This window comes from Papilio machaon, chromosome 1 (assembly GCF_912999745.1).
Source record: "Papilio machaon chromosome 1, ilPapMach1.1, whole genome shotgun sequence".
NCBI classification, from domain to species: Eukaryota; Metazoa; Arthropoda; class Insecta; order Lepidoptera; family Papilionidae; genus Papilio; species Papilio machaon.
The window spans coordinates 8,398,245-8,422,092 of record NC_059986.1 but is presented as its reverse complement, the minus strand read 5'-3'; the positions used below and the strand labels follow the sequence as shown (position 1 = coordinate 8,422,092).

Genomic DNA, 23,848 nt, shown 5'->3' with positions numbered 1-23,848 from the left:
ATGAAAAAACTGTTTACTCATGCATTTTTATAATTTTTACATTTGGTATTCGTACATATTGAAAGATTGTCATTATTTGATAGACGACTGCCCGAATTAATATTATTTATGGTACTGTTTTAAGAATAAATCAATAAACAGTTCACGCAGTAGTCTATAAAAAAAACGTAAATATTTTAATAAAAATGAATTTAAACATATTTTTGTGTTATTATTACGCGAACCCCAGATACGATACTAAACTCGCTTCTACTGAGTTAGAAAGAGACAGATACACTTTTGTCAGTTCTACTTGATACAAATTGACGTGGAATTTTTTCTACGAGAACACTAAGTGCCTGATATTTACAAAGTATACGATGTAGTTAATTGATACTTTAGTTGGTGATTAGAAAAATGACATCGATGTATCCACAACATCAGACTCCAAAACATCAACTAAATTACTAGCAAATTGTTGACTCATTTAGCAAGATTAAATCTATTCAATGGTTAAAATATAATTCATTTTTTAACACAATTATTGAAATTAATTCACCTTCAGTTGTTTGCGCATAATTATTTAGTAAGCAAAAACCTTATCCATAAAGAGTTCCCACACATCAAAATATAACAGCAATTTAATAAACAAAGCCCGCTTAATTAAATTAAAAAAGCACACTTAAAGAGTAATTAACGGCGTAGGAATCAGAGTTAATCTTGAAAATCAGTGGCCGTGTGTGGGAATGTCTTCAAAATGTCTTCACATGACAATAAAAATCTTCCCTGCATAGCGTTCCGCGTCGCCGAACCGACCTCTGATGATTATCAAGTGCCCACCCATCCGCCATTGTTTCTAGCTCTGATTTAAATAATACAGAATTATAGTTTGTTTTATGTGAATATAATGTTTTTCTCTTATTTACGATAATTATATTTTTATTAATAAATCCACCCTACTTGTTCGCTTTATACATTCGGCAGACATGTTCTCACGGTCATAATTTGATATTCATAACATAATATGTATTAATTTTTGTAAATAATTATTCTGGTAATATTTAATCATGAGAACAAAACTTTTTGAATACATTAAACTATTCAATACATAAAAATAAATAAGAATTTAACACTAGTATTAATAATGATTTAACCAAAAAAAAATTATTTTTTTCTGGAACGATTGGAACGAAGTTCCTTATCGCGCGTTGTGAAAGGGGGCTAGACGGAAAAAATTCTTACGAAAAGTTGTCACGACACTTTTTGCTATAGTAAGTATGTTAACGACGAATGAGCGCTACTTCACCATGGCAACGGCATGACAATATATAACGAAAATTCATAATAATCAATAAAATGTACTTGTTGTGAAGACTTAAGTTTTTTATTCATAGAATAAACATTGGTTCCTTCACTGATTAATCGAAAGGAACTTCGTTCCATCCGGGTGTCCCTTGACACCTCTCAAGTTTTTTTTCATAATTGCGGTGTAAGGGGCGGTCGGTCGCCGCATCCATCCCAAGCACAAAAGGATGACAACATGGTGACAAGACAGTAAAATAGATCGTCTCCTGTAATAAAAAGTCCTTAGACTATTTTAGGTGTTTCTGTTTTTCATGAATAGTGATGAAAACTTTAACATCTGGTCAAATTGCCCATCTACGCTTAGAAACCAGTAAGAATGGCATTATAGGATATTGCAGTCTTATTTAGTGTAGTATAACAACACTAGTCAATGAAACTAATAACTGTTCATTCATAAATATTTACATTCAACAAAGTATAGTTGGTATTGCAAACTTTTTAATTATTTTTATGAGTTACAACGTTTTCCCATGCTAACTGTGACGTCTCCTGACGACAAAACTGTGGCGTGAAATAAATCATCGTAAGTTATCGCCGGTTAACACGCGAAAATTAAACGGATTTTATCTATTTAACTATTGGAATTTCCTATATCTAGATCCTGTTTTATTATTTAGATATCAGAATATAATCAATTTAATTGGAGATGAACGATTAATCGTTCCTTGTAAGTATAGAACGTTAAACTACTAAAAAAAATCCACTAGTTCTCTATAATGAAATAAATTTACAATCCGTCTCAAATTAAAAAGTGCATTACCCCTTGCTTATTGTGTAAATAAAATAGCATAGCTTTCAAATAAAAAAAAAGTTCTCTCAGTGTCCAGAATTACTACAAAACCAAAAAAATAAAGAGTTCTTCCATCGATCTCCGTTTACTTAATACTGGTATTATAGGATATGTAGTGATTTCGGATTAACATTAAGCGCTAGTCTTTTGATAAAATAAAATATTACAAGAGTTAACCTTCTTTATCATTGTGAATGAAACTCTAGTTCATGCTTCGTATGTACATCTTCGATAGCGTGACGACTGTTATTAATAGTGACGTGTCAAAGAAACAGTGACGATGAAAAACACATGGTTATTCATTCATTACTAAGTTAAAAAAGCCAATCATTGTAATTGTTTGGAATCAGTAACATCCTGGTGGAAAATAAGAATTTTATGGAAATTATTGTTACAATAAATACAACCTATTGGAAAACCTTTAATTATGACAGAATGTGGAATAACCTCAACATCATTAAAAAAAGGAAACCAAGACCGATCGTTGTATGTCGCTAAAGATTTTTGAAAAATGGAATCCACGCTATTTATTAGCAAATGAAAAACAAACGAATAATGACGAAAACTATGAAATATATGAAAAATAGTGTTTTCAGTGAATATAATGATAAAACCTTTTTTTTTAATATGTCATCAGTATGAGACCAGTATGAGACCAGTCATCAACTTCCGTCTTTATGTCACTCGTATCCGGAAGAATGGTGGTCATTTACCCCCACTAATTAACTGATCATATCAAAGGGGGGAGATTGTGAGAAAGCTATGACTACACAATTGGATCATTGTCTATGCTTTTTTGCACTTTGCCAACTTGATATATGAAGGCGAGATATGCAGAGTGTGGGAAATGTTAGGCGCAGCTTGGCGGCTCGTGTTTCCCTACATGTCATCTTCAGCCGTGAGAACTGTCGCATCTTGTAGTTATCATTTCTTCTAGGATTCATTTATAATTCAATATGCAAAATATAAACTGATGATAAGTGACAAGACCATACATTTATATTCGAATTAATTAAAAGATCAGACGTAACAGAGAAAAGGGAGAGACTGAATTTTTAAATTTCCACTTCAGCTTTAATTTTATCAACGAAATGTTGGTATTACTTAAAAATATTTGCGTTTGTTGACAAACGCACCAAACGTAATTCAGCTGCATCTCTATTGTGCCTTTAATTGGTCTCATCGAAGCAAATTAATAGAAGACAATTAATTTAATAGCTTTCGTTTGTTTTAAAACTATGTGGCTATTGTTTGTCCACTAGACTAGAATTATTATGTCTAGTAACAGGATAGCAACACTATTTTAATTATAATTTCCTATGATTCGACGTAATAAGCACCTAAAAGTTCCTTGACAACATGGACAAGAAGTGCATACGCAAATTAGTTTTTTTTTACTTCGAATTCGACTAATAAAAGTTTCAATGTTTAAAAAATCTATACTAACAATTAATGAAATTGGTATCAAGAGTCTGTGTATTGTATCGCAAAAAGACATATCGCGAACGTGATATATTAACGTTGCTTATAACGGTAATGTAATTTTTTTTAATTTTTTCTGTCCACAAATCCACGTTTTCCGGGTAATCTTCGAAACGGCTAGACTGCTTTTGACGGGACTTTTACTGAAAATGAGGAGTGCGGCCGTAATTTAAGATATATTTTTTTTAATTCCGTTCTGTCGAAGTCGGAAACAACCGCTAGTTCTATATAAAGTTCTTTGGACTTCGCACATAAAGTTTAAGCCTTAAAAATCAAACATCCTGTGAAATGCTGACGCCTTTCTATAAAAAAGACATACGGAAATAATTTTCGAAACGCTGAAATTTAATTTGTAAATAGTGTGAATACGTCTTTTTAGATCTAAACGAAACGTCGAGACCAAGACATGTCTGTTATTACTTTACCTAAGGAGTTGCTTCCGGAATTCTTGCTTGCTATTCTTACAGAAATAGTTGTTGCATAGAATACTTGTAGGAAACCCACGATCCCTTGATATCATTTACTGTGTTAGTTCTTTATTCAGAAGCAGCAAGCGTCGAAACTGAGCAAATCAAAGGATGAAGAAACTCCCGGTTCTAGAATGTACCAATATATAACCATTTCAGTGCTATTAGTTCAGAAATTAAATCAGGAAAGTATTTTTATTGTAATTTTCTCATGAATGTGACACCAAAGTTTATTTGAATGTAACATAATCTGTTGTCTTATTGTTCAACTGAATAATTCGTCAAATTTCCCATTACTTGATCAAATACAAATATTTTGGGATAACTCGACTTATAAACTTTCCGTGCGAAAAATCGGTTATTAGTAATATGAAAACACGATACGTTGTGTCGTATTCGGGCAAAACAAAATGCTTCGTCACATGAGGGCTGTCATGTCAGTTTCACAAGAAAAAGAGTAGGACAGTACAGTACTGTTTTAACAGTTAATGTGTGTTCAAACTATAGCAGTACTGCACTGTTCTAGTGTTACTACCTATTTTGCCCTCGTATGAAACTAGCATCAAAGTTGGTTGACACTTGGTCACTGCCCGACGGCCGCGCGACAGTGGTGACTCGTCACCCCAAATTGCACACTTTAGGATGAGAAATCAGACACGAAATTGCTCTAAACACTCATATTCTTGATGTTAGATAAATGACTTCCTGCTGCGGCTTACAATGGAGCCATCATTATTCCTCAGATCGCAGAATAGAGCGCTGCCGTGAGAGACTCCCACGACCTTATTGCGGATACATATTTTTTGTTTGGTCTAATTAACAGTTTTTGTAATAGCCCCGCTTTTACCTTAATTGTTAGTGCCGCGATTGCGCCCAAATTTAAGTACTAGAGTCTATTCATTTGATTCAGTTCAATTACTTACACGTGGTACACACTAGTTGCTTGTTACTACCGTAAACTTTCAGATTACGACAAAATAACATTGTTATCTCTTTCATCTTCATAGCTAATACAGATTTTTGAATGACGTAGCTTATCTATTTGGATATTTTGCTTTCTGCGTAGAAGATTATATTAGAGAAGATTCTATTTTATGTTAAGATATTCCTAAGTAAGGTTGGTGACAGGCAGGCGGCGGGCCGTAAAAAATGAAGCCAAAGCTATAAAACTCTATACGCCGATCCCACGTGAGTGGGATAAAGCCAGAGATGTTGATGATTTTGCTTTCTGCGTGATGTCCGCAACTTAAACATACTTTAATGGTGGTAGACCCTGCAATAACAATATTTGTTGGGTGCACGATTGGGCTGGGTCGACCGGTGAAATACCACGACCGCACATAACATAGGCTTGAAGTGGAAGGATTCCGCGTTTCGTCTGAAGAGTGTGGTGCCGGAGGTCTAATTTTAGTCTTCTTTCCCTTCCCACCCTTTTCTTATTAGGAAAGGATGGGAAGAGTAAGTGGATTTGGCGGAGAGGGGACGCATAGGAAGGAGAAATATCCTCTTTATGTGCGTGCCCTTCTCCGTTAATTAAAGGTAGGCAACGCATCTGCATTTGCGGATGTCTATGGGCAACGGTATTTCGCTATTTCGGCGAATCCAGGTGGCAGTTTGCTCGTTTGCCACCTTTTGATATAAAAAAGTCACTTTCATATGAAATATGCGAGTGCAATATAAGAATTATCACTTTATTACACTTTACTTTTTATCTATACATATAAAAAATTTGAGTGTCTGTACGTAATATCGAAAAAATGTTTTGTTACACACGATGTATTTGTGTTGCTGGTAATGAAATTCTATTTTTTTAATTAGTATATGTCTGTCCGCAAGGCCTCGTTCGTTCCAGATAATCTTCGGCACAACTGGACCGAATTTGACACAACTTGGACGGGAAGGTAGCTGATACAGGTGGGTATATTACAGCCTACTTTTTTTAATTTCTGTACAGACGTAGTCGAGGGCAGTCGCTAGTTGGGCATATTTCTTTAATTTTTTTCTTCAAAGGAATAGAATTTTTTCAATTTTCTCACAATATTTTCAATACTTAGACGGGAATAAAACTTTATTTGCAAAATGAAGATGCAGTCTTCCATGTGAACCCACTTGGCATTGGTTCTCAGAGGTGTAACATGAATTTGTAAATTATAAATACAGGTCTCACGTTTTAATTTCCCACTGGATGATTCACTTTGAATGCTGAATTAAACATGATTTAATGTTTATTTTTAATTTTCACAATATTTTTTTAATAATAAACACATTAACCTCAATTTTAAAGATACATTTTTTTTAGTTTAAAGATCATAGCTTATCTACCCAATAGCATTTGCCACGGCGCGGCAGCGTCTGCTTCGTGCTAACGTCATGGGAACGGATAGGTACTAGGTGAGCCAACCTTTTAAACGTTTGTTTTTGTTTTCAGCGGAATAAAAAAAGGTTATATAAAAATAAAACAACTCAATTCATTGTGACTCATGTTTACAACCACTCACAAAATGCAACTTTAAAAGAGTTTAAAGCGAAAAAAAACCAAAGATAATGTCTCCTGAATCATGGCATAACACAATATTATTACATTTTACACATAACCTTAGTAAATAAATACAAATTTTAAACATGCACATTGAAATAACGTTAACTTAACTTTCGGTATACCAAAAAAATAACACCTATTCAATCCTTAGTCTTTTAAAGTATGTGTTAACTATGACATTTTAGATTAATCATTATAAAAATAAACGGATTCTTTTTTTTCTTAAGCTTTGCTCCATCTCCATTACATTTGACGCTACATTCTCCATGTAACGTAAATGATACTCAACAAATATGAAATTCTAATTTTTTAAGGCCGTGTTGCAAAGGCAAAAGTTTTCGCGGTAAAGCCAACGTGCGTTATTTAGTATATGACGAAATATATTATCTTTAATTTAAAAAAAATCAATTTGGAAAATTACCTTTTAATTTTGATATAAATATAAACGTTGTCTTTCTTTTTTGTAAGTAAATATATTGTTCCTGTGTTATTTAAATGTGATAAAGAGAGGTTATAAATCCTATAATAGCTCTCGACATTCTCTCGAAATCTTATAATAGATTGTTTTCTACCATAGACCAAAAAATATTAATAAAATTAACGCTAGTTTTGTTGGTCCATTATGGAATATCTTATATTAGTTACAGTAAACGATTAGGCAATTATTAAATAGGAATTATTTTATTTATTATTATTATTGATTTCAAAGCGTCTGTACCTATCACCTGATTATTAATAAATAGTTGTATAATTGCAGATCTTTTCTCGTTTAAATATGAAGAAAAAAAACGTGGTAAATATGCTGCATAAATATAGCTTTTCACTATTTAAATGCAATTTAAAAACCACGTTTGTTTCTAAATAATCGCATTAGCTCTAATACTCAAATACATTTTCGATGATTTATATATTTTATATACTTTAATGACTATTTATTATAATATGTATTAAAAAAACAAAAAGCGATATATAAGTTGTACTTATACATATAATACTAATATATATTTAGATTTGTATTTTTAATTTTAATTAAAAAAAAATATAATTTTGCTAAGGATAAATATTCGATGAAAATAATTGTTTTGGACGGTTTTTTATCTAATGTTAACGTACTGTATTGTGCAATTGAAACTATCTCCATTATTAATTAATATTGGATGCTTTAAGTGACAATATGTAAAGAAAGAATAAAGAATTCTCATCAATGGAAATCATTTATCATCAAGCTACACAATTATTATAATTAATTTTGACAGTTCATTTTCGTCTGTTAATATTTTATGTTAATAGTTGTCCATAGACAAAAACACTAACGTTGAATGTTTAACTGGCATTAAAGTTAAACTTTAAACAACAAAAAAATATCTATGGTTGATTTAAGTTTCTGCATAAAAACCTACAAAAACCAACTGTAATCAAAATAGACTTCTTCTAATATTATATATTTTTTAGCTTTAAAATTGTCAAAATCTTTGACAAAAAAATTAGCACTGCCCTTAGCAAATTGAAATTGATTAGAAACCCCAAAATAACTGTATAAAATATTATTCTAAAATAGTACGGTAAAAGCGAATGCTATGCGACTGTATTCGACATAATATACACTTATAAATAAATCCCATAATTTATCTAAGCAGTCCCGTTTATTTGACTCGCATGGACCTCTGTTTGTTCATATTGGTGAGCATGAGAGAGATGTAGGATGTGAGCAAGTCGTCCATCTTGTAGCCCAGAGATGTCTCGCAGAGGAGTTTGGAGCCACGCACAAGGTTCCCGATCGTCATGTGGAAATACGTGTTCCCGGACGACCAGTTAGAGATTCTAGTGAAAGGATGAGTTACCAGTATGTCCTGGAAACAAACAAAACATGACATGATTTTTCATGATGTTAACTGTTAACTTTGATATAATTCACGCAGTTTTCGTTCACATAAGATTTAAAATGCGGTTAACTATAAAATACAAGAGTATAAAAACCTTTTTTTAGGAGTTACATACAAAAGATTTGTTTCAATAATTTGATAAAAAAGTATCAAATAGAGATCAAAGTTATGTTCTAAGATAAGGACGTGAAATAATTACATTATGTACAAAACTTACCTTCGATTGCGGATGGATCAAACTAACGCCATGTTTATTGATAGCGATGAGCAACAGTTCAGGGTAGTTGGGCTCCGTGGTCTGCTTGACTTCGAAGAACGCGGAGCCGAACGTGGGCCACCGGTAGATAACCTTGAGGAAGGTGATCTTAGCGTCCTCCGGCGTCATGCCCGCGTCCTGGTTGTACGACGCCACGATAGCGCGCTTCCAGTCCGCGGAGCTTTGCAGTTTTATTAGATCCGCCGGGACTAATTCGCGAAGCATTTGCCTGTAAAGTCGAAAGTAAGAATATTAGACACTTGTATTGATGCCTAACAGTACTTAGAATCGAGCATGAACAACATGAGTTAATCTTACGGTATGGCCTGCAGCTCTTGCTTATTGTCGCCGAAACGCGCGCGGTAGGCGAGGGCGGCAAGGCGGGCGGCCTCCTCGCGCCCGCACCGGTGATACCCGCGCAGCAGCTTTGGCAGTTCTTGATGGAAGTGGAAGATCACGTCGGCCGCGCGGTCCTTGCCCGGCACCGTGTTAGTCCACAACTTCTTCATAAAGAACACCTGTGCAACATTTATATTAGACACAAATCTCGTTTTTTTTTTTCTTTATTAAATAAAAATAGTAGATATAATTCATACCTGATATGTAAATTGTGGGGTTATACCATCACGCGTAGGTCTTGCCTTCTTAATCCAGTCAGTCAGGTGCCTCACGAAGTCGAAAAAGAAGTCACCTTCCGGTACCGATATCACTTTATCAGCTATCTTAACGAACAAACTAAATCCTTCACTAGATCTTAGATTCAGCCTTTGCGCTATATTTTGACAAAAGTCTTTCGCTCTCGTCGAGGAGTCCACTTCGAACGCTTCGTCCGTGTCGTCTGGGAAGTACACTTTATGGAATATTTGAGTGGTCTTGTGCTGGATGGCTTCAACTTCCACTTGGTGTGGAGGATACTTCCTTTGGCCATTACGTAACGTCTTTTGCAGTCTTTGGAGAGAATCTTGCGCTATCGGGTACCTTCGAGTTCTTAAGAACAGTGTTAGCTCTCGCAGCAACCCTTGACTGCAAGCGAAAAGCCCCGTCGCCAACCACATCAGCTCCCATCCTCTTTCCTCGGACATTCTGTTCCTATTGTCTGTTAATTGCTTCATTATTTGACAATATATCTCGTCTCTCAATATTTCATGTTTTAACGGGCCATCGAAAATGTGATCGGTATATTCGTTGCCTATACGAGGACGCTTCGATGGCAGGTCACCCATATATTTCAACATTGCCGTAAAAGCAAAGCAAGCCTCCTCTGCCAATTCTTCTTTCGCTTGCAGCTTTTTCAACAAAGGTAATTTTATGGGTTCACGGGAATGTCTCCATAGTTCTTCTGTCCCTCCTCTTTTAGCTGTTGAAAGCGTTAGAGCTTTCGACACGGTCCGTTTTGGTGGCAATCTGAAGTGATCCAAAGCATATTCCAGTAGCGTGTGTGGTTTATCTCTCGCGTCGGTTCCATTAAGTGTACTTGTAGGTACTCTCCGTCCGTGCTGTGCACCCTCTTGACAAAACAGCAAGAGTATATCAGGAGGCGGTTTACTTAGTGCCGGTAACACATACACTGTTTCAGCCGGAAAGTCTCCTCTCTCCATAGTCCTCTCACATCTACCTATGCACCAACCGTTATTTAGTACCGATTCACCCGTACTATCCTCTTCTAATATTATTAGATCCCCTTTTTGGAAAGTTAAAAAGCTTGAACCTTCTCCGGGCGCTTTATAATCTTGTAACGCTATTACATATTTCGATCTCTTTTTCAATCCTTCTAAAAAGTAGACAACCAAGTCACGAATATCTTCTGCATTAGGACTCTGGAATGTAAACTCCTCACCACGTACTGTAGACAAACTAAATGTTTGCGTGAACACTTTATTAGTTTTTTGACTTGAGACGGTCGTGATCTCCGGGAAGGATAACTCTAGTAACACTTGTTCCTGATCGTCTACAACATACACACCAGTCCAGTTCACTGCTATAATAACATCGTTTTTAGGCAAATTAGGCCCTGAGTTTCTGTAAGCTTCGTAGAATCTTGAAAACAGTAACGGCCATTTGAATTTTGCATAACTAACAACATCCTCTTTTACTCTGTAAGCTGCTATTTTCTCTTTCACATAGTAGCTCTTTTTATAAGCTTGTACTACTAAGGCACCCCATCGATCGACTGCTTTTTCAACTCCCGTTAAGCAGTAATCAGGAATATAATTAGGCAGCAATGTGAACAAACGTTCCGTATTCATATCCTGCCCGTATTCAATGTAGTATTGCTGCGCCGCAATCATGGCTAAATCTTCCTCTTTGTCACATCTGTATTCGCCAAATTTAACACCTCTTACAACTTGTTGATAAATAAGGTTAGTGGCTACCTGATCTTCGGTAGGATCGTGCCACGGCGCAAATATTTCCTTTCTAAAGAATAATCTCCAAGGAGCATTTCTTTCTTGCGCACCTTGTTCTTTGGCATATTGTTCACATTGTGAGATAGCATCCATTACATGGTCTCCGCCACTGCCGAGAGAACTGACCTTATCGAATAGAGCAATGTATAAAGAGAAACCGAATTGATCACGTAATCCAATTTTATCAGACAACTGATTGCAAAGCTCTCTTGCAGTGGTCGCCGAATCAGCTAACAATGTTTTTGTGTTGCCATCCATGAATGTTATTGGCAACATAATGGGTTTCTTGGATTTAGTTGCCTGTAATTCTAACCAAGAAGGGGGTTGATTTCTTGTGCCGTTGTTGAAAGTTCTCTTCAGCCTGTCTTCGCAGTAAGGGGCGTATCCTGGCGGTCCTTCTCTGATAAAAGCTCTGAGGTAGTTAACGAACTTCTCACTGGGTGCAAAGCATCCGACACACAAAGACAATAGAATCCATCCTCGGGCATGCGAAGATTTTGATGGATTGTTTATAAGCTGTTTGCATATTTGGCAGTATATTTCATCTCTAAGTTCCGCACGGAGTATACCGTGACCGATTATGAAATGAAGTTTCTCCAAATTGGACGTGGGTCTCGATTCGAGCCAAGATTGATAACTATCCGCTGTGTATTCTTCGTCCTGTAAATAAACGTAGTATAGTAATTTAGTTGCTAAATGTGACGATGAGAATATTCGCAATTACTTAAATTTACGAACTTCTGGAAGTAATTACGAAGAAATTAAATAACTACCTGAAGTTTTCTTCTCACATCTTCTCCAAGTTTATTCTTTCTTTTCAACGTCAACGAAACCAGTTTGTGTCTGATAGACCTTGGCTTCTGCTTGTTGAGATAAGCATCTGGGTCGACGCCCATCATTTGTGCTTCTTGAAATTCTTTGGAACGTATGAAGTTTCTTCCGAGGGTGGCTGTGACTTTGGACATGACTGAGGTATTGTCTCTATCCATTGTGTGGTAGCGGGGTTCGGCGAGGTCACCAGTGAAGCGAAGTATGGTCACCCATAGCGCTTGTGCAGCCTGGAATAATTATTGATACTATGAAACACGTTATCTCGAATTATAAGCATAATAAACCAATTGATTACAATTATCTTAACAATTTTTATTAATGCAATTATAATTTTAGTACGAAATTAATTTTGAAATTAATTTGACATGTTAATAACGTACCAATTGATCGCCTTGCGTATGCAGCGGTAGTAGCGGATGTTTGAGAGGTCTCCTCGAGTACTGGTGAGTGACGTTGCCTTGGAAATACGTTGCTGCAAATTTTTGGAATTTAAATTCGGACAGATCCTCTTCGTCTTCAGATGTTGTCTGCATTGGGGTTACCATCTGTAAAAAACGTGGAATGTTAATACTCATTTTAAAGCCAAAACATAACAACAACAACCGTACACTATCATATTATTTTTTTTAAGTTTAAAATTAGTTTGTTTCACTATTACCTCTTGTTGGTCAGCTCTTTGTTGCGGCAGATCGCTGAATATGGACGTGTCTTTGGGCGCCGGTGCCTCACTGCTGGAGTCAGGTAAGAAATCGAACATGGCCTCCACCAACTTGCTATCGTCTACCGGCTCGTCCTGCTTCCTGGCCGCCTCTTGTAGAAGCGTCCTCTTAGCTTCCATTTGACGTTTCTCCTCCAATGCCAATTCTGCTTCACGCCTCTCCAACTCATACATGCGTTCCTGGCGATAAAATGTGTTGTTAACAAAAATGCGTTTACAATCTGCGGTATTTTATTACTAAGGACACTAGTTATGTTAGTTTATCAGGTTTAATGCTAAAGTTTTATAATCAACGTTTTATTTTAATAAATCAGAAGGCTTCATTTTAATTACTTCTCTCGTGTAGACAGTTTATTTCTTTATTATGATTTAATATGAACAGCCTACATTGATCTAGTTTAGATAACTTTTCCAATTTCCATTTTCTTCACACTCGTAATTATACGTGAAGAAATGGTTGTTGTGAAAGTGACGGTGTGAAATACAAATTAGCTTGTACACACGTGATTGATGAATGTTTAATTGTTATTGGTCAGTACACAATATCAAATGTTCTTTTGTCTTACAAATTAAAAAAAAAATTAAACTAAAAAAAGACAAAAAAAAATTCTAATCTAGTAATTTTTTTCATATTTATTCGTGCATCAAAAAAATCTAATAATTTATTAAATTACGAATATTGCTTTACTAAATTTGCGAACTCGTTTATTAGTTTATATATAAGTACATTGTTATTATTTTGCAAATTTTATAGAAAAGTTTAACGATTAATCTGTTTAATTTTAAGTTTTACATCACTGTGTTTTATAAGTTTAATATAATATCACTAACACAATAAGAAAACTCCAAGCCTTCATCGCATATACACTTTGTCCATAAACTCATTTTGATTTTAGCTGATTTTATTACTCGACGAAACTTCGATATAGATCGCATTTTAAAACTGACTGTTGCCTTGCTACTGCGTTATTCGACTGGACGGTTAAACGAAGCGAGACATGTTTGAATAAAATTGCATAAGTACCGATACATACCAACCGATAGATCCTTACATTAGTGTAGTAATTAAATACGAAGTAACGAAGGTTTACAGAGGTGGTTAAACTAGCAATTTCATAACGTTTGATTTATTCTTTTATAACAAATTTTCTTGAAAAACTCCTATGATATAATACGAACGCTAACACGTAATTGACTTCATAACAAAAGTGTGAATATGAGAAAAATAATTTTGTAATCACCGTTTTTTTAATAAATAATAATTGATACATGAAAAAATTGTAAATTAACATTATAGCTGATGTTATGTAAAATTTAATGCTAATCTATCAATCTTTAGCGCCCGCATGCGTGTTCTTATTCACGCATGCTGTAGTAGCCGCATTCGAAAACCATTTTCATTAGTCGTTAGGGTCAGGGCGCATGCTGTATACCAACTGAATTATCGACTAAAGAAATTGCGACTTTATTACTAAAATTTTAGAGACAAAAATCATAATGACGAGAATAACATTGTTAAACGCACTTCATAAGTAACAAATTAAAGATTAAAAAGCTACGCGTCTTTTAAGAACAACAGTGGACCTAGTATGAATATTTGTGACAATCACCATCGTGTCGTTATTGATAAAATTTGAATTAAAATCCGTGTACCGCTAAAATCAGGGAAAGTACACCTAAAATCGTTTGCCACAAATATTTGTGCTAAGTCCACAGGATGTCCGCAACAAAATGAACATTAAAAAATCACCAAACATAGTCTGTTTTAAATACCTCTCTTTTTTGGTAACATTTTTCGAATCTATTTACACATTTTAATATACACAATATATCACACAATAAGAAGGTAGACAAATAAATTAATTAAATTTCTTTGTATGTATTTTGATATAATCTGTTCAGATTACTATCAGATCTGATCGCTTGATAATCTAATAATTTCGATATTAAAAATTGATCTTACGTTAGATAATTATGCAACAATAATGTGTTAAATAAAGTTATTTAGTTAAGTTGATACTCATAAGGTACAAATTCCTATACTAAATTATATCTAGTACATTTTAAAATAACAGTTCATTAATCTTAAGGTGTAGTGATTTTCAATGACTTCATTTTTATTGTTTTATAACAAAACTAGCTGTTGCCCGCGACTCTGTCCGTGCGGTATTAAAAAAATCTTAATAAAGCCTATGTGTTCTTCCAGACTATGGTCTACATCTGTGCCAAATTCCATTAAGATCTGTTGAGTCGTTCCGGAGATACCTTCAAACAAACATCCATCCATCTGAACTTCGACACTTAAAATATTAGTAAGAAGTGAGATGAATAGAGTGATGGTCTCTCTGAATAAGTACGTACACTACTACCTCATTGAAACACGCTGATATTCATCTGAATGACCGTTATAAAACTAGTAAGACTCCCCTAAAACTGACGTCCAGAAAATTTTATTTTAATAAGGCTGTATCGATGTGTAAAAAACCGCATTATATTTTCAAAGTGGACAAATTCATGATGAATTTACCCACACTAAGTCTAGCAAAAATAATATACCCAATTAAATAATTTAAACGCACAGTTGCCTTAAGTTTTGATAAAGATACAAGTTTTAAAATTTTATCAGTACGAACATACACGTGAAAATAAAAAGAAATTAAACATACATTTTACACAAAGTTGATAAACGTATCACTTTTAAACATTCATATAATTTACTTACCCTATAATTTTGTTCAGCGATCTCTTTGGCGCGTGTGTTGCCCTGGTGCTGCAGCCTCTGCTCCTCCTGCTTGCGCAAGCGCAGCGCCTCGTTGTGAGCAATGGTCTCCTGTTTGATCCTTTTGTACCGCCGCATAGCGATCAGCCGCCGCACGTGACTCTGGATCTTTACGATGGCCCACATCTTGTGCCCGTACGACCGACGGACTAAGTAGCCACGGGCCGCTGCCTGGGTAAATTTTATGAATTAGTCCTACAGCAGGTTACTATAAGGTTAAGTTTTTAAGTAGAATTTCCAACCAAAACTTACTTGTAAAGATACAATATGACCTCGCAAATGTCTAAACCGATGAGCCAAAACCCTCGCTCGAATCAATGCCTGCAGTCTGGCATATCCAACTTTCATCTTATTATATCGGATCCTTTGCAGTTTTCCTCGCCAATGACGCTGTATCAAAACAGCTGCAGCTCTCATCTTCAAAAACCGTCTCCGGTACACCCAACCACGAATCGATCTTTGCAGAATCAGAATTTTTCTAGTTAGAACTCTATCTCTTTCCTGTTCGAGGAACAAATCATGTGCATCCTTCAAAAATACTTTGGTATGACCTAGTTGGTAATCAGATTTGCCAAGAACGGTAGCACATATCTTTGCAGTTGCAGCACGACAATCAGTTTTATGTGCTGGAGGTACACCCGATATTAAAAATCGATACCGCTCCACGAATTCTTTAAAACTGTGTCGAATCGGGTAACCCGCTCTCCTGATTCGAATCGTTTCCATCATTCCAGAATACCGAAGTTGACGACAGCAAAGACCGCGGTCAAACATCATCGGTTTCTTAAACTCATTTGGTTTTATGCATCTTATGAAGAATGGCTGGCAAGTGCCCAAGGTCCTCATCAATAAATCTAAAGACTTTTTAAATTGGGTCGACAGAGTGGGAGCTCTTTTACGAGTTTCCGATCCCATTATTATATCCTCTTGGAAAATTTGTTTCAGAAATTTATTCGTCGATATATGAATTAATTGAAGCAAGTCGGCGCTAAAGGTATCTCGGTTTTTCTCGAGGAATCCACGAGTGTCGTAAAATACAATCCCAGCAAAATGATTTAAACCAAAACTAGTGTTAATGTCTGACTTTGGTTTGAGATAATTCCTGTGTAGACCGTGAGTCTTGTGTAACTTTGCTAACATGGTTTGATCAGTTCCTTTGGGGAATTTAGATTCTTCATCAATCAAAGCCATGATATTCAACTGTTTCAATGCAATCAAATCCAATGCATCTTGATTATCGACGAACTCTATATGCTGCCAGTTTATACCTTCGTGGTTATATTCCTCCTGTTCCAATTTAAAGATATGGCGTACAAAAAACTGTTGCAGATTTTCATTTGCAAAGTTGATGCAAAACTGCTCAAAACTATTGTGATCAAAATTTTCAAAACCGAATATATCCAAAACACCGATTGCAGTCCGCGTGGTCGATTTTGGTTTGTAAATGGCAGCGTTAATCTTTTTGACGATAGTGACAAAAAGTCGCCCGTATATACCTTTTACGAAAGCGTCTCTAATATCTACAGATTGTGTTTTGCTCAGAGTCGATACGACCGTCTCTCCGTGTGCAAAAAGCGTCTTCCTGGTTAGTGCATCGATCAGAGACTGTGTTGGTACACCTAAGAGATTTGCTACTCTTTTTACGTTCGCTTGTTCTATGATTTCCGTTGCGTCCAAGTTGTCGACAACTGTCGCTTCATATTTTATGTTACCGCAGTGTAGAACCGCTGCTAACAATTTCAATATTTCCCAAATTTCCGGTTCTGTGAATAATAAGACTTTCATAGCAGATCTGATATCTGCGAACTCTGCAGCATCGTCTCTTCCTTCGCAGGTGAAACATCCTCCCTGGAAAAAATAATATTTAAAGTTTAAAATAGGAATGCACTTTCGAACAACAAAAAAATTGAATTCAAACTTACTCCAGATAAATATCTGTATTCTTTCGGTTCACCCAGCTCAAGCTTCTTTTTCTCATCTTTGGAAAGTCCGGCCAGTAAACAGTAAAATACATGATAATTTCTCTCCTCCGAACTCTGAGATACGATTCTAGACTTTTCTAATAAATATTGCTCTATCTTAGCACCTTCTATCACTCCGCCGCTGTTAAAATGTATATCTATGTATTTACCGAATCTTGACGAATTGTCATTTCTTACAGTTTTTGCATTTCCAAATGCTTCCAGGATTGGATTCGCTTCTAAAATCTGAGAAAAAAAAACAATCAAAAAGTGTTAATCTTATCTATTTAATGTCTTACATAATCTTATTATGTAAAACATTCAATGCAATGCATTTTATTATCTATCGACACGATCTAAAAAATTGCAGTTGACGTGTTGGATCAAATTACTGATACACAATAAATTATCACCATCAATTTACAGTGGACACTTGGATCACGAATCATTTGCACACTGTGAAGTGAAACCAGAAGTAAATATTATTAAAAACAAATCATTCAGTTTTCCGATAATGATTTAAGAAAATTAGAATATAAATGACTGATCATATAATTATTTGAGGAACAAAGAATGCTATCTTGTATAAACAAGTGCTCAATTCATAATTTTGTCAATGGCCTTTCCCGAACGACATTCTTAACAATACATGGTATCAACATCATAATCAAACTATAGATTATCATGGTCTGTCAGATTACGTGCTCAAAGTATAAAAATAAGTTAATTCACTCTAAATAAATTTTATAACCACAATGGCTATTTTAAATTTCGCTAGTTTTAAATATGGATTTCGTGACAAAAAGGTTAAAAAGGATGTGACTACTGACTGACTGTCAGATATTGCAGAAGTGAGATTAATAAGGCGAAAGAGAGATCAAATAATAAAAGTCAAAAGTCTTTAACAAGCAGAAACGTACCTGCTGTTCTATCCATGAATGCTTGCCACTGATGGCGGCGAGATACTGTAGAATGAGCTTCGTGGATTCCGTCTTCCCGGCACCTGACTCTCCACTGATGACGATGCACTGGTCCTGTCCGTAGCGACGCATATGCGCATACGCATTGTCGCCTATAGCAAATATATGCGGAGGCAGCTCACCGATCTTTCTCTCTTTGTACAACTTTATTTGGTCTGCAGTGTATATTGGTAGGATTTGGTAAGGATTCACCGCCACCAATATTGAACCCGTATAAGTCTGAAACCAAATAGAATAATAGTATATCATGTTTTCTATTTTGTTTTATCAACATCCGCATTTTATATGTTAACAATTAATTGATTTTACATCAATCTATTGGATTTATTATTTATGTTTTAACTTTATAAACGGCATCATTTGTGACATTGTAACTATTAGTAAAATGTAACTTCAAATTTCTTGAATTGCTCGAACAAGAACCTCTCTGTTCTCGCTTCTACATAGTCTGTTACGAGTACTCCTAGCATTAAATATAAAGCTAATCTCATAGGTATAAATTCTGAGACATACTCGCGAAAGAAATAATACTTACATAAATAAGATTTTCGTTATAACGTATGAGCAGATTCCTGAGTATGCCGGCCTCGTGAAGGTCTCCAAGGGAGATCATGTCCTCGACGCCGTGCACCGAGGTGGCGTGCATCGCCTTGATGCGTCGCTCCGGCGGCAGCCATTGTTCCTGGCCGTCGTCGTCGCGCACCCGGATCCGTCGACCCTCCGCCGCCAGCACCCGCGCGCCGATCGCCACATCGAACTCCCGCCCAGATACCGGCTCGATCCATATGTAATCACCCTGGAAAATTATTACAGAAAATCAGGTAGAATCTTGGTCAAAGACTACTCTAGTCTTTCAGGAATAAGACACATAATTTTCAATAGTTATGAGAATCTATCATGAGTTGTTTTAGTAGACTATTCAAACTAGTAGAGAGACAAACGACCGAAGTAAATAAACAACATAAAAATCGTTACATAGATCAATAAATTTAAATAATATCAAGACAATGATGACAAATATTGGTATCGTATTTCGAAACATACACCGGATGGATACAATCGAACAATGGTCGACGGACCTGTCAAAGAGGTGAAATAGAAAGTCCGTATCCTTATACAAGTGGCCAGCGTACGTACCGAGGATAATTATCTCAACGTCTGTGAAAGTGACAAGTGGTAGTGAATGCTGATGAGAGATACATTCGAAAAGACAAACTGGAAGCATAGATTTAATATTCACGTTCTAAAAAGTTACAACTATTTTATTTTATAGTAGAAGATTTTGTTTTACCATAACTAAGGGATAAAATTAATGTAAGTGATTGCTTTTGCGTGCGACTCAATTCGCGCGGAACTAAAAAAAAAGCTTTATAAGTAGCCTCTGTGTCATTCTAGACTATCTTTTATATTTAGGGTAAATTTCATTAAGATCTGTTTAGCTATTTTGGGATACCTTCAAACATCCAACCATCCATTCTAAACATTTGAACTTATAATATTAGTAAGAAGTAAGATGGTTCCAGTTTAAAATAAATATTCCAGAACGTTTAAGGTTATTGATGTTGTAAAACCTCATTTACTCGAAACGTGTTCAACGAGTTTTTTAAAACACACCTTTTATAAAATAATTGTTTTGCTAGTAAGTAAACAATTTTATTGAGCGACAAAATGAAAATTTTATGAGGACGTTCGTCTTACGCGGGTTTTACTCGAAAACATAGAAACCTTAACAAAAAAACATTTAACACTCTAAATTCAATAGCAGACGTTAGTTTGGAAAGTTTGTGGTTAATTTACTTAAGACAAATATAGTCGTAACATTTTAATAGCTTATACAAAACTGCTTTTCGAGCAAATACTAAATTTCAACATACCTGAAAAGCGGTGAACATAGCAAATACTCTGTGTTAACTATCCATATTCCAACTTACAATTTCACATATAAATATTAACTATAGTGTCTTCGTACCATTCATTGCAATCACTGAAGTTATATTAATATAATAGAGATACTTTATCTATAAAAAATTGACCGCGTCTGTCTGTGCAAGGTCAATACATTATTAGTTTGCATTCGTTATCACCATTCTATTTAGTTATATGAGACAGTTGCTACACTTAATGATTCAACACGTTTCAGATTTTAAACATAAAGCACGTTTCGTACTTCTAGTAGCATATTATTTAACGAAAAGGTCTACTTACTTTTTTATGTTTGCAATTTATTAACGTCTTCTAATTTAACTAAGTGATTTGATAGGTATTAATGTAATTTTATTTTTTTAGCCATTTTGTGGAAATTAATTTACCACTTTATGAGTTTGATATTTGAATTTTTTTTAACAGAATCAGAGACTTTCTTTTTATTTTTAAATACCCAATTTTCATACAATTTTATGGATGGCACTATCTAAGAAGCCCCACGGGGAATGTGGTTTATTAAATTATAAGTAATATGAGATTAAAGCCACAATGTTCGTCTTAAGATCAGCCACCGCAATACCAGGTGGGTACAGAAACACGTTGCAAGCTAGCTAGTACCACAGTGTTATTGACAAGTGCAATAGCCTTAGAAGGAAATAGATAAAACAACAGGTATAGTTGTGCTTTTTTTAAATTAACTAAATGAAACATTATAAATGGAATCTCAATTTCATATAGATATTGTGCAAGGACATGATACTTCCTAAGTCTTAGCGACATTTTGTATGGTCCCACGCCAAATGTATTTTGGGTTAACGCATAGAAAGTAAAATGTTAAATGCAGTGGTTAACAACATTTTGTTCATAGTATAATTAACTTAATAATCTTTAGGCTATGGTAAATTGAGAAGTATTAACTAACAAACTTTGTATAGTTTAATTCGTAGATTCCCCTTATTTTACAATTTCGAAACAATTACATTGTCGATGATAAAATGAGTGCCTTCTACAGAAAATATCACTTGTTTTCGGACTTATCAAAGTTACATAAAATTAAATAGAGAGTCACATCGTCTAACTATCAAGATAAAGTAAGTCAAATAACTGTAGTAGCATTGATTACGCTCTACGTCCTCTCATAATTACATGAACCTTGTTCTACAAGTGTTAGAATAGAGTACGCAACTGTCATACATCGTTCAAGCAGACTATTCAATTCCTATATCATTATATCTAAACGGATATAAAGAAACTGATGGTCTACTAACATTTTTTTTTAAAGATAAAGCTATGTTATCCTTTGATAAATGAAAGTTACTTTAGCTGTTGTTAAGCCTAAAATAACTGAGGTTATTAACATTTATAATTGGTAAAGATTAACATAGGTCAGAGTGATCTAATGGTAACTTAAACGATTGCCTCAAGTAATCTCATACTAAACCTCCCGTTAGTGACTGACAGGCTTTAAGAATATCCCACATGGATAGTTGATGAAAAAAAAACGAAGAAAAAAATTAATAAATTCTACAAATCATCTATTATTTATTTATAAGTCATTGTTATTCATTTTGTCTGTCATCGACCGCATTGAATGTGTTATCAGATTGAATATTTTGGTAAACTTTCAATAGTCGACGAGTCACGAGCGACGTTCGAACGTTCCACTCATGTTCACTTTCTAAACGCGTCTCAATAACTCAAAATTATAATGTTTTGCACGTGAAAGTATCCCCAATGTATTAAGAATGCATATTTAAAACGGCCTGTTTCTTAAATGTTGAAAAAACGATAAAACAAGCCTATTCTTTGTTTTTTTTTTCTAAATTTTTACATTTTAAATAGTTTGATAAGAAATATCGAATTCCATCGATATTTACTCTATCAAATAAACTCATATATTTCCCAAGGTCCCAAAAATATCTTTTTTTTTTTGTAATTATTACCAACAATATATTATCACTGCGCTTGGGATAGAAAAGTGAATAATGAAGGTCCCCAAGGGCCGATCATTGAGAATTTTTTGATTCTATGGATTCAATCAGACCAATGGGAAAACCAAGAATAAAAAACGAATAAAAGTTACTGGCTGTTAGAAAAGCTTCTCAATGGAGAAAGAGTTTCGAATTTAAAGGCTTTTCGAATTTAAAATACATATTATAATATTAATTAGGAATGGATGAAATATCATAATTAAGTCAAGGTTTGCATAAAAAAATCGTATTAAATTTGTATTTATCGTATATCTACATAAAACTAGCATACAACTTTATAAGGATTGTCGATCCCGGACATCTTCCCACTCATAGACAAGTTTGGTCCGCGAGGCGTGGGGGCGGGCGAGACACTTTCCCTCTCTTTTTGGCAACTGACCATAGATTTTATACAGAAATTTATAAACAAAATCAAGATCTAGGTATTTGAAATAAAATTTAGTTTTAAATATGTTAATTTTTAATACTTTTAACTTTTTCTTTCATCACTCCTGATTATTTTTATTACCATTAAATTTGTTTTTTTTTACCGTCAAGGCAGTGAAGAAAAGAAGCCTTATTTAATTTAATTGCATATAGTGATCAGGATTCGTAAGAAAAGTTAGAATTTTGTAAAATATTTACTTCCGTTTAATACGATAATGTTATTAATAACGGGTTATTTTACTTGTGAAATTAATCAAAGTTAGGTTATAATTAATAATTGCATAGTGAGTGCGCACGGAGGTCAATGACCCAACTCAGAGCTAGATTCATACTACAGGAATGTGTTGCCAAACGCACTGATCGGAAACCGCCTGGAAAACGTACAGCCGCTGTCGGTACACTCATTACGATTTGTGTCGAAATCGCGCCTAAACTAGCTACGATATAAACTGTACTAGTTAAATGTTTGTTTCATTTGAAATATGACTCCGAATATTGTCGTCAAAAATGATACATTAATTTCAACCGTATTTCTACAAAATATTTTGAATATTAGAGTAATTAATAAAATTACGAAAGAGTTGCGGAAATCGGAAATTTTGCGGTTGCATTTAAGCGGATTTATACGACATACACAAACGGATTTATACTTCTACTTACATTCCTATCAACCGGCCATTGGCGAGGCATGTCATCGTCAGGTCATAAATTCCGTTTGTGATTTTTCCAGAAAAATCATAGTCATTTTCACGTTCTGATTCGATATACAATTCTCCAACTTTTTGCATAATTATCCTAGACAAATTACAAATGCATGGTATTCACAATCGTTCGGTAATACTACACATCTAAGTCTATCATTGATACGTATTGTAACACGAGTGGTGTAAGGGCGCAAACTCAAGGCGAGTGAGTCCGCAACGACTGCAACCTTGAACCTGCTCTACTATACAGTCACGAAGATGCGCAGGGTTGTCAGCAATAATACAATTTATTATCTTTAGATGTCTCGTAGAGGATGTATTTACTCTGTACTAATACATCTTTTCTATATAGTAACAACTCCTTCTCGG

At 34.8% G+C, this 23,848-nt stretch overlaps 1 protein-coding gene across 2 annotated transcripts in view; it reads right to left on the bottom strand.

Annotated features, from left to right (window-relative positions):
* Positions 1-8,115: 8,115 nt before the first annotated feature.
* LOC106718841 (myosin-VIIa) overlaps positions 8,116-23,848 on the bottom strand; it is a 28,285-nt gene continuing 12,552 nt past the window's right edge. Inside the window, exons 1-13 of one of the 2 annotated variants that reach the window (XM_045679674.1) lie at positions 20,310-20,351; positions 18,971-19,231; positions 18,376-18,654; positions 17,417-17,701; positions 15,747-17,342; positions 15,438-15,665; positions 12,656-12,895; positions 12,378-12,542; positions 11,940-12,224; positions 9,358-11,826; positions 9,080-9,279; positions 8,723-8,990; positions 8,116-8,472 (exon numbers count right to left, since the gene is read on the bottom strand). In XM_045679674.1, coding sequence (XP_045535630.1) covers positions 8,266-8,472; positions 8,723-8,990; positions 9,080-9,279; positions 9,358-11,826; positions 11,940-12,224; positions 12,378-12,542; positions 12,656-12,895; positions 15,438-15,665; positions 15,747-17,342; positions 17,417-17,701; positions 18,376-18,654; positions 18,971-19,231; positions 20,310-20,327 — 6,501 coding nt within the window. In that variant the 5' untranslated portion in view covers positions 20,328-20,351 and the 3' untranslated portion in view covers positions 8,116-8,265. Of the gene's footprint in view, positions 8,473-8,722; positions 8,991-9,079; positions 9,280-9,357; positions 11,827-11,939; positions 12,225-12,377; positions 12,543-12,655; positions 12,896-15,437; positions 15,666-15,746; positions 17,343-17,416; positions 17,702-18,375; positions 18,655-18,970; positions 19,232-20,309; positions 20,352-23,848 lie in introns of those variants that run through there. The other variant, XM_045679670.1, reaches the window with a different exon arrangement.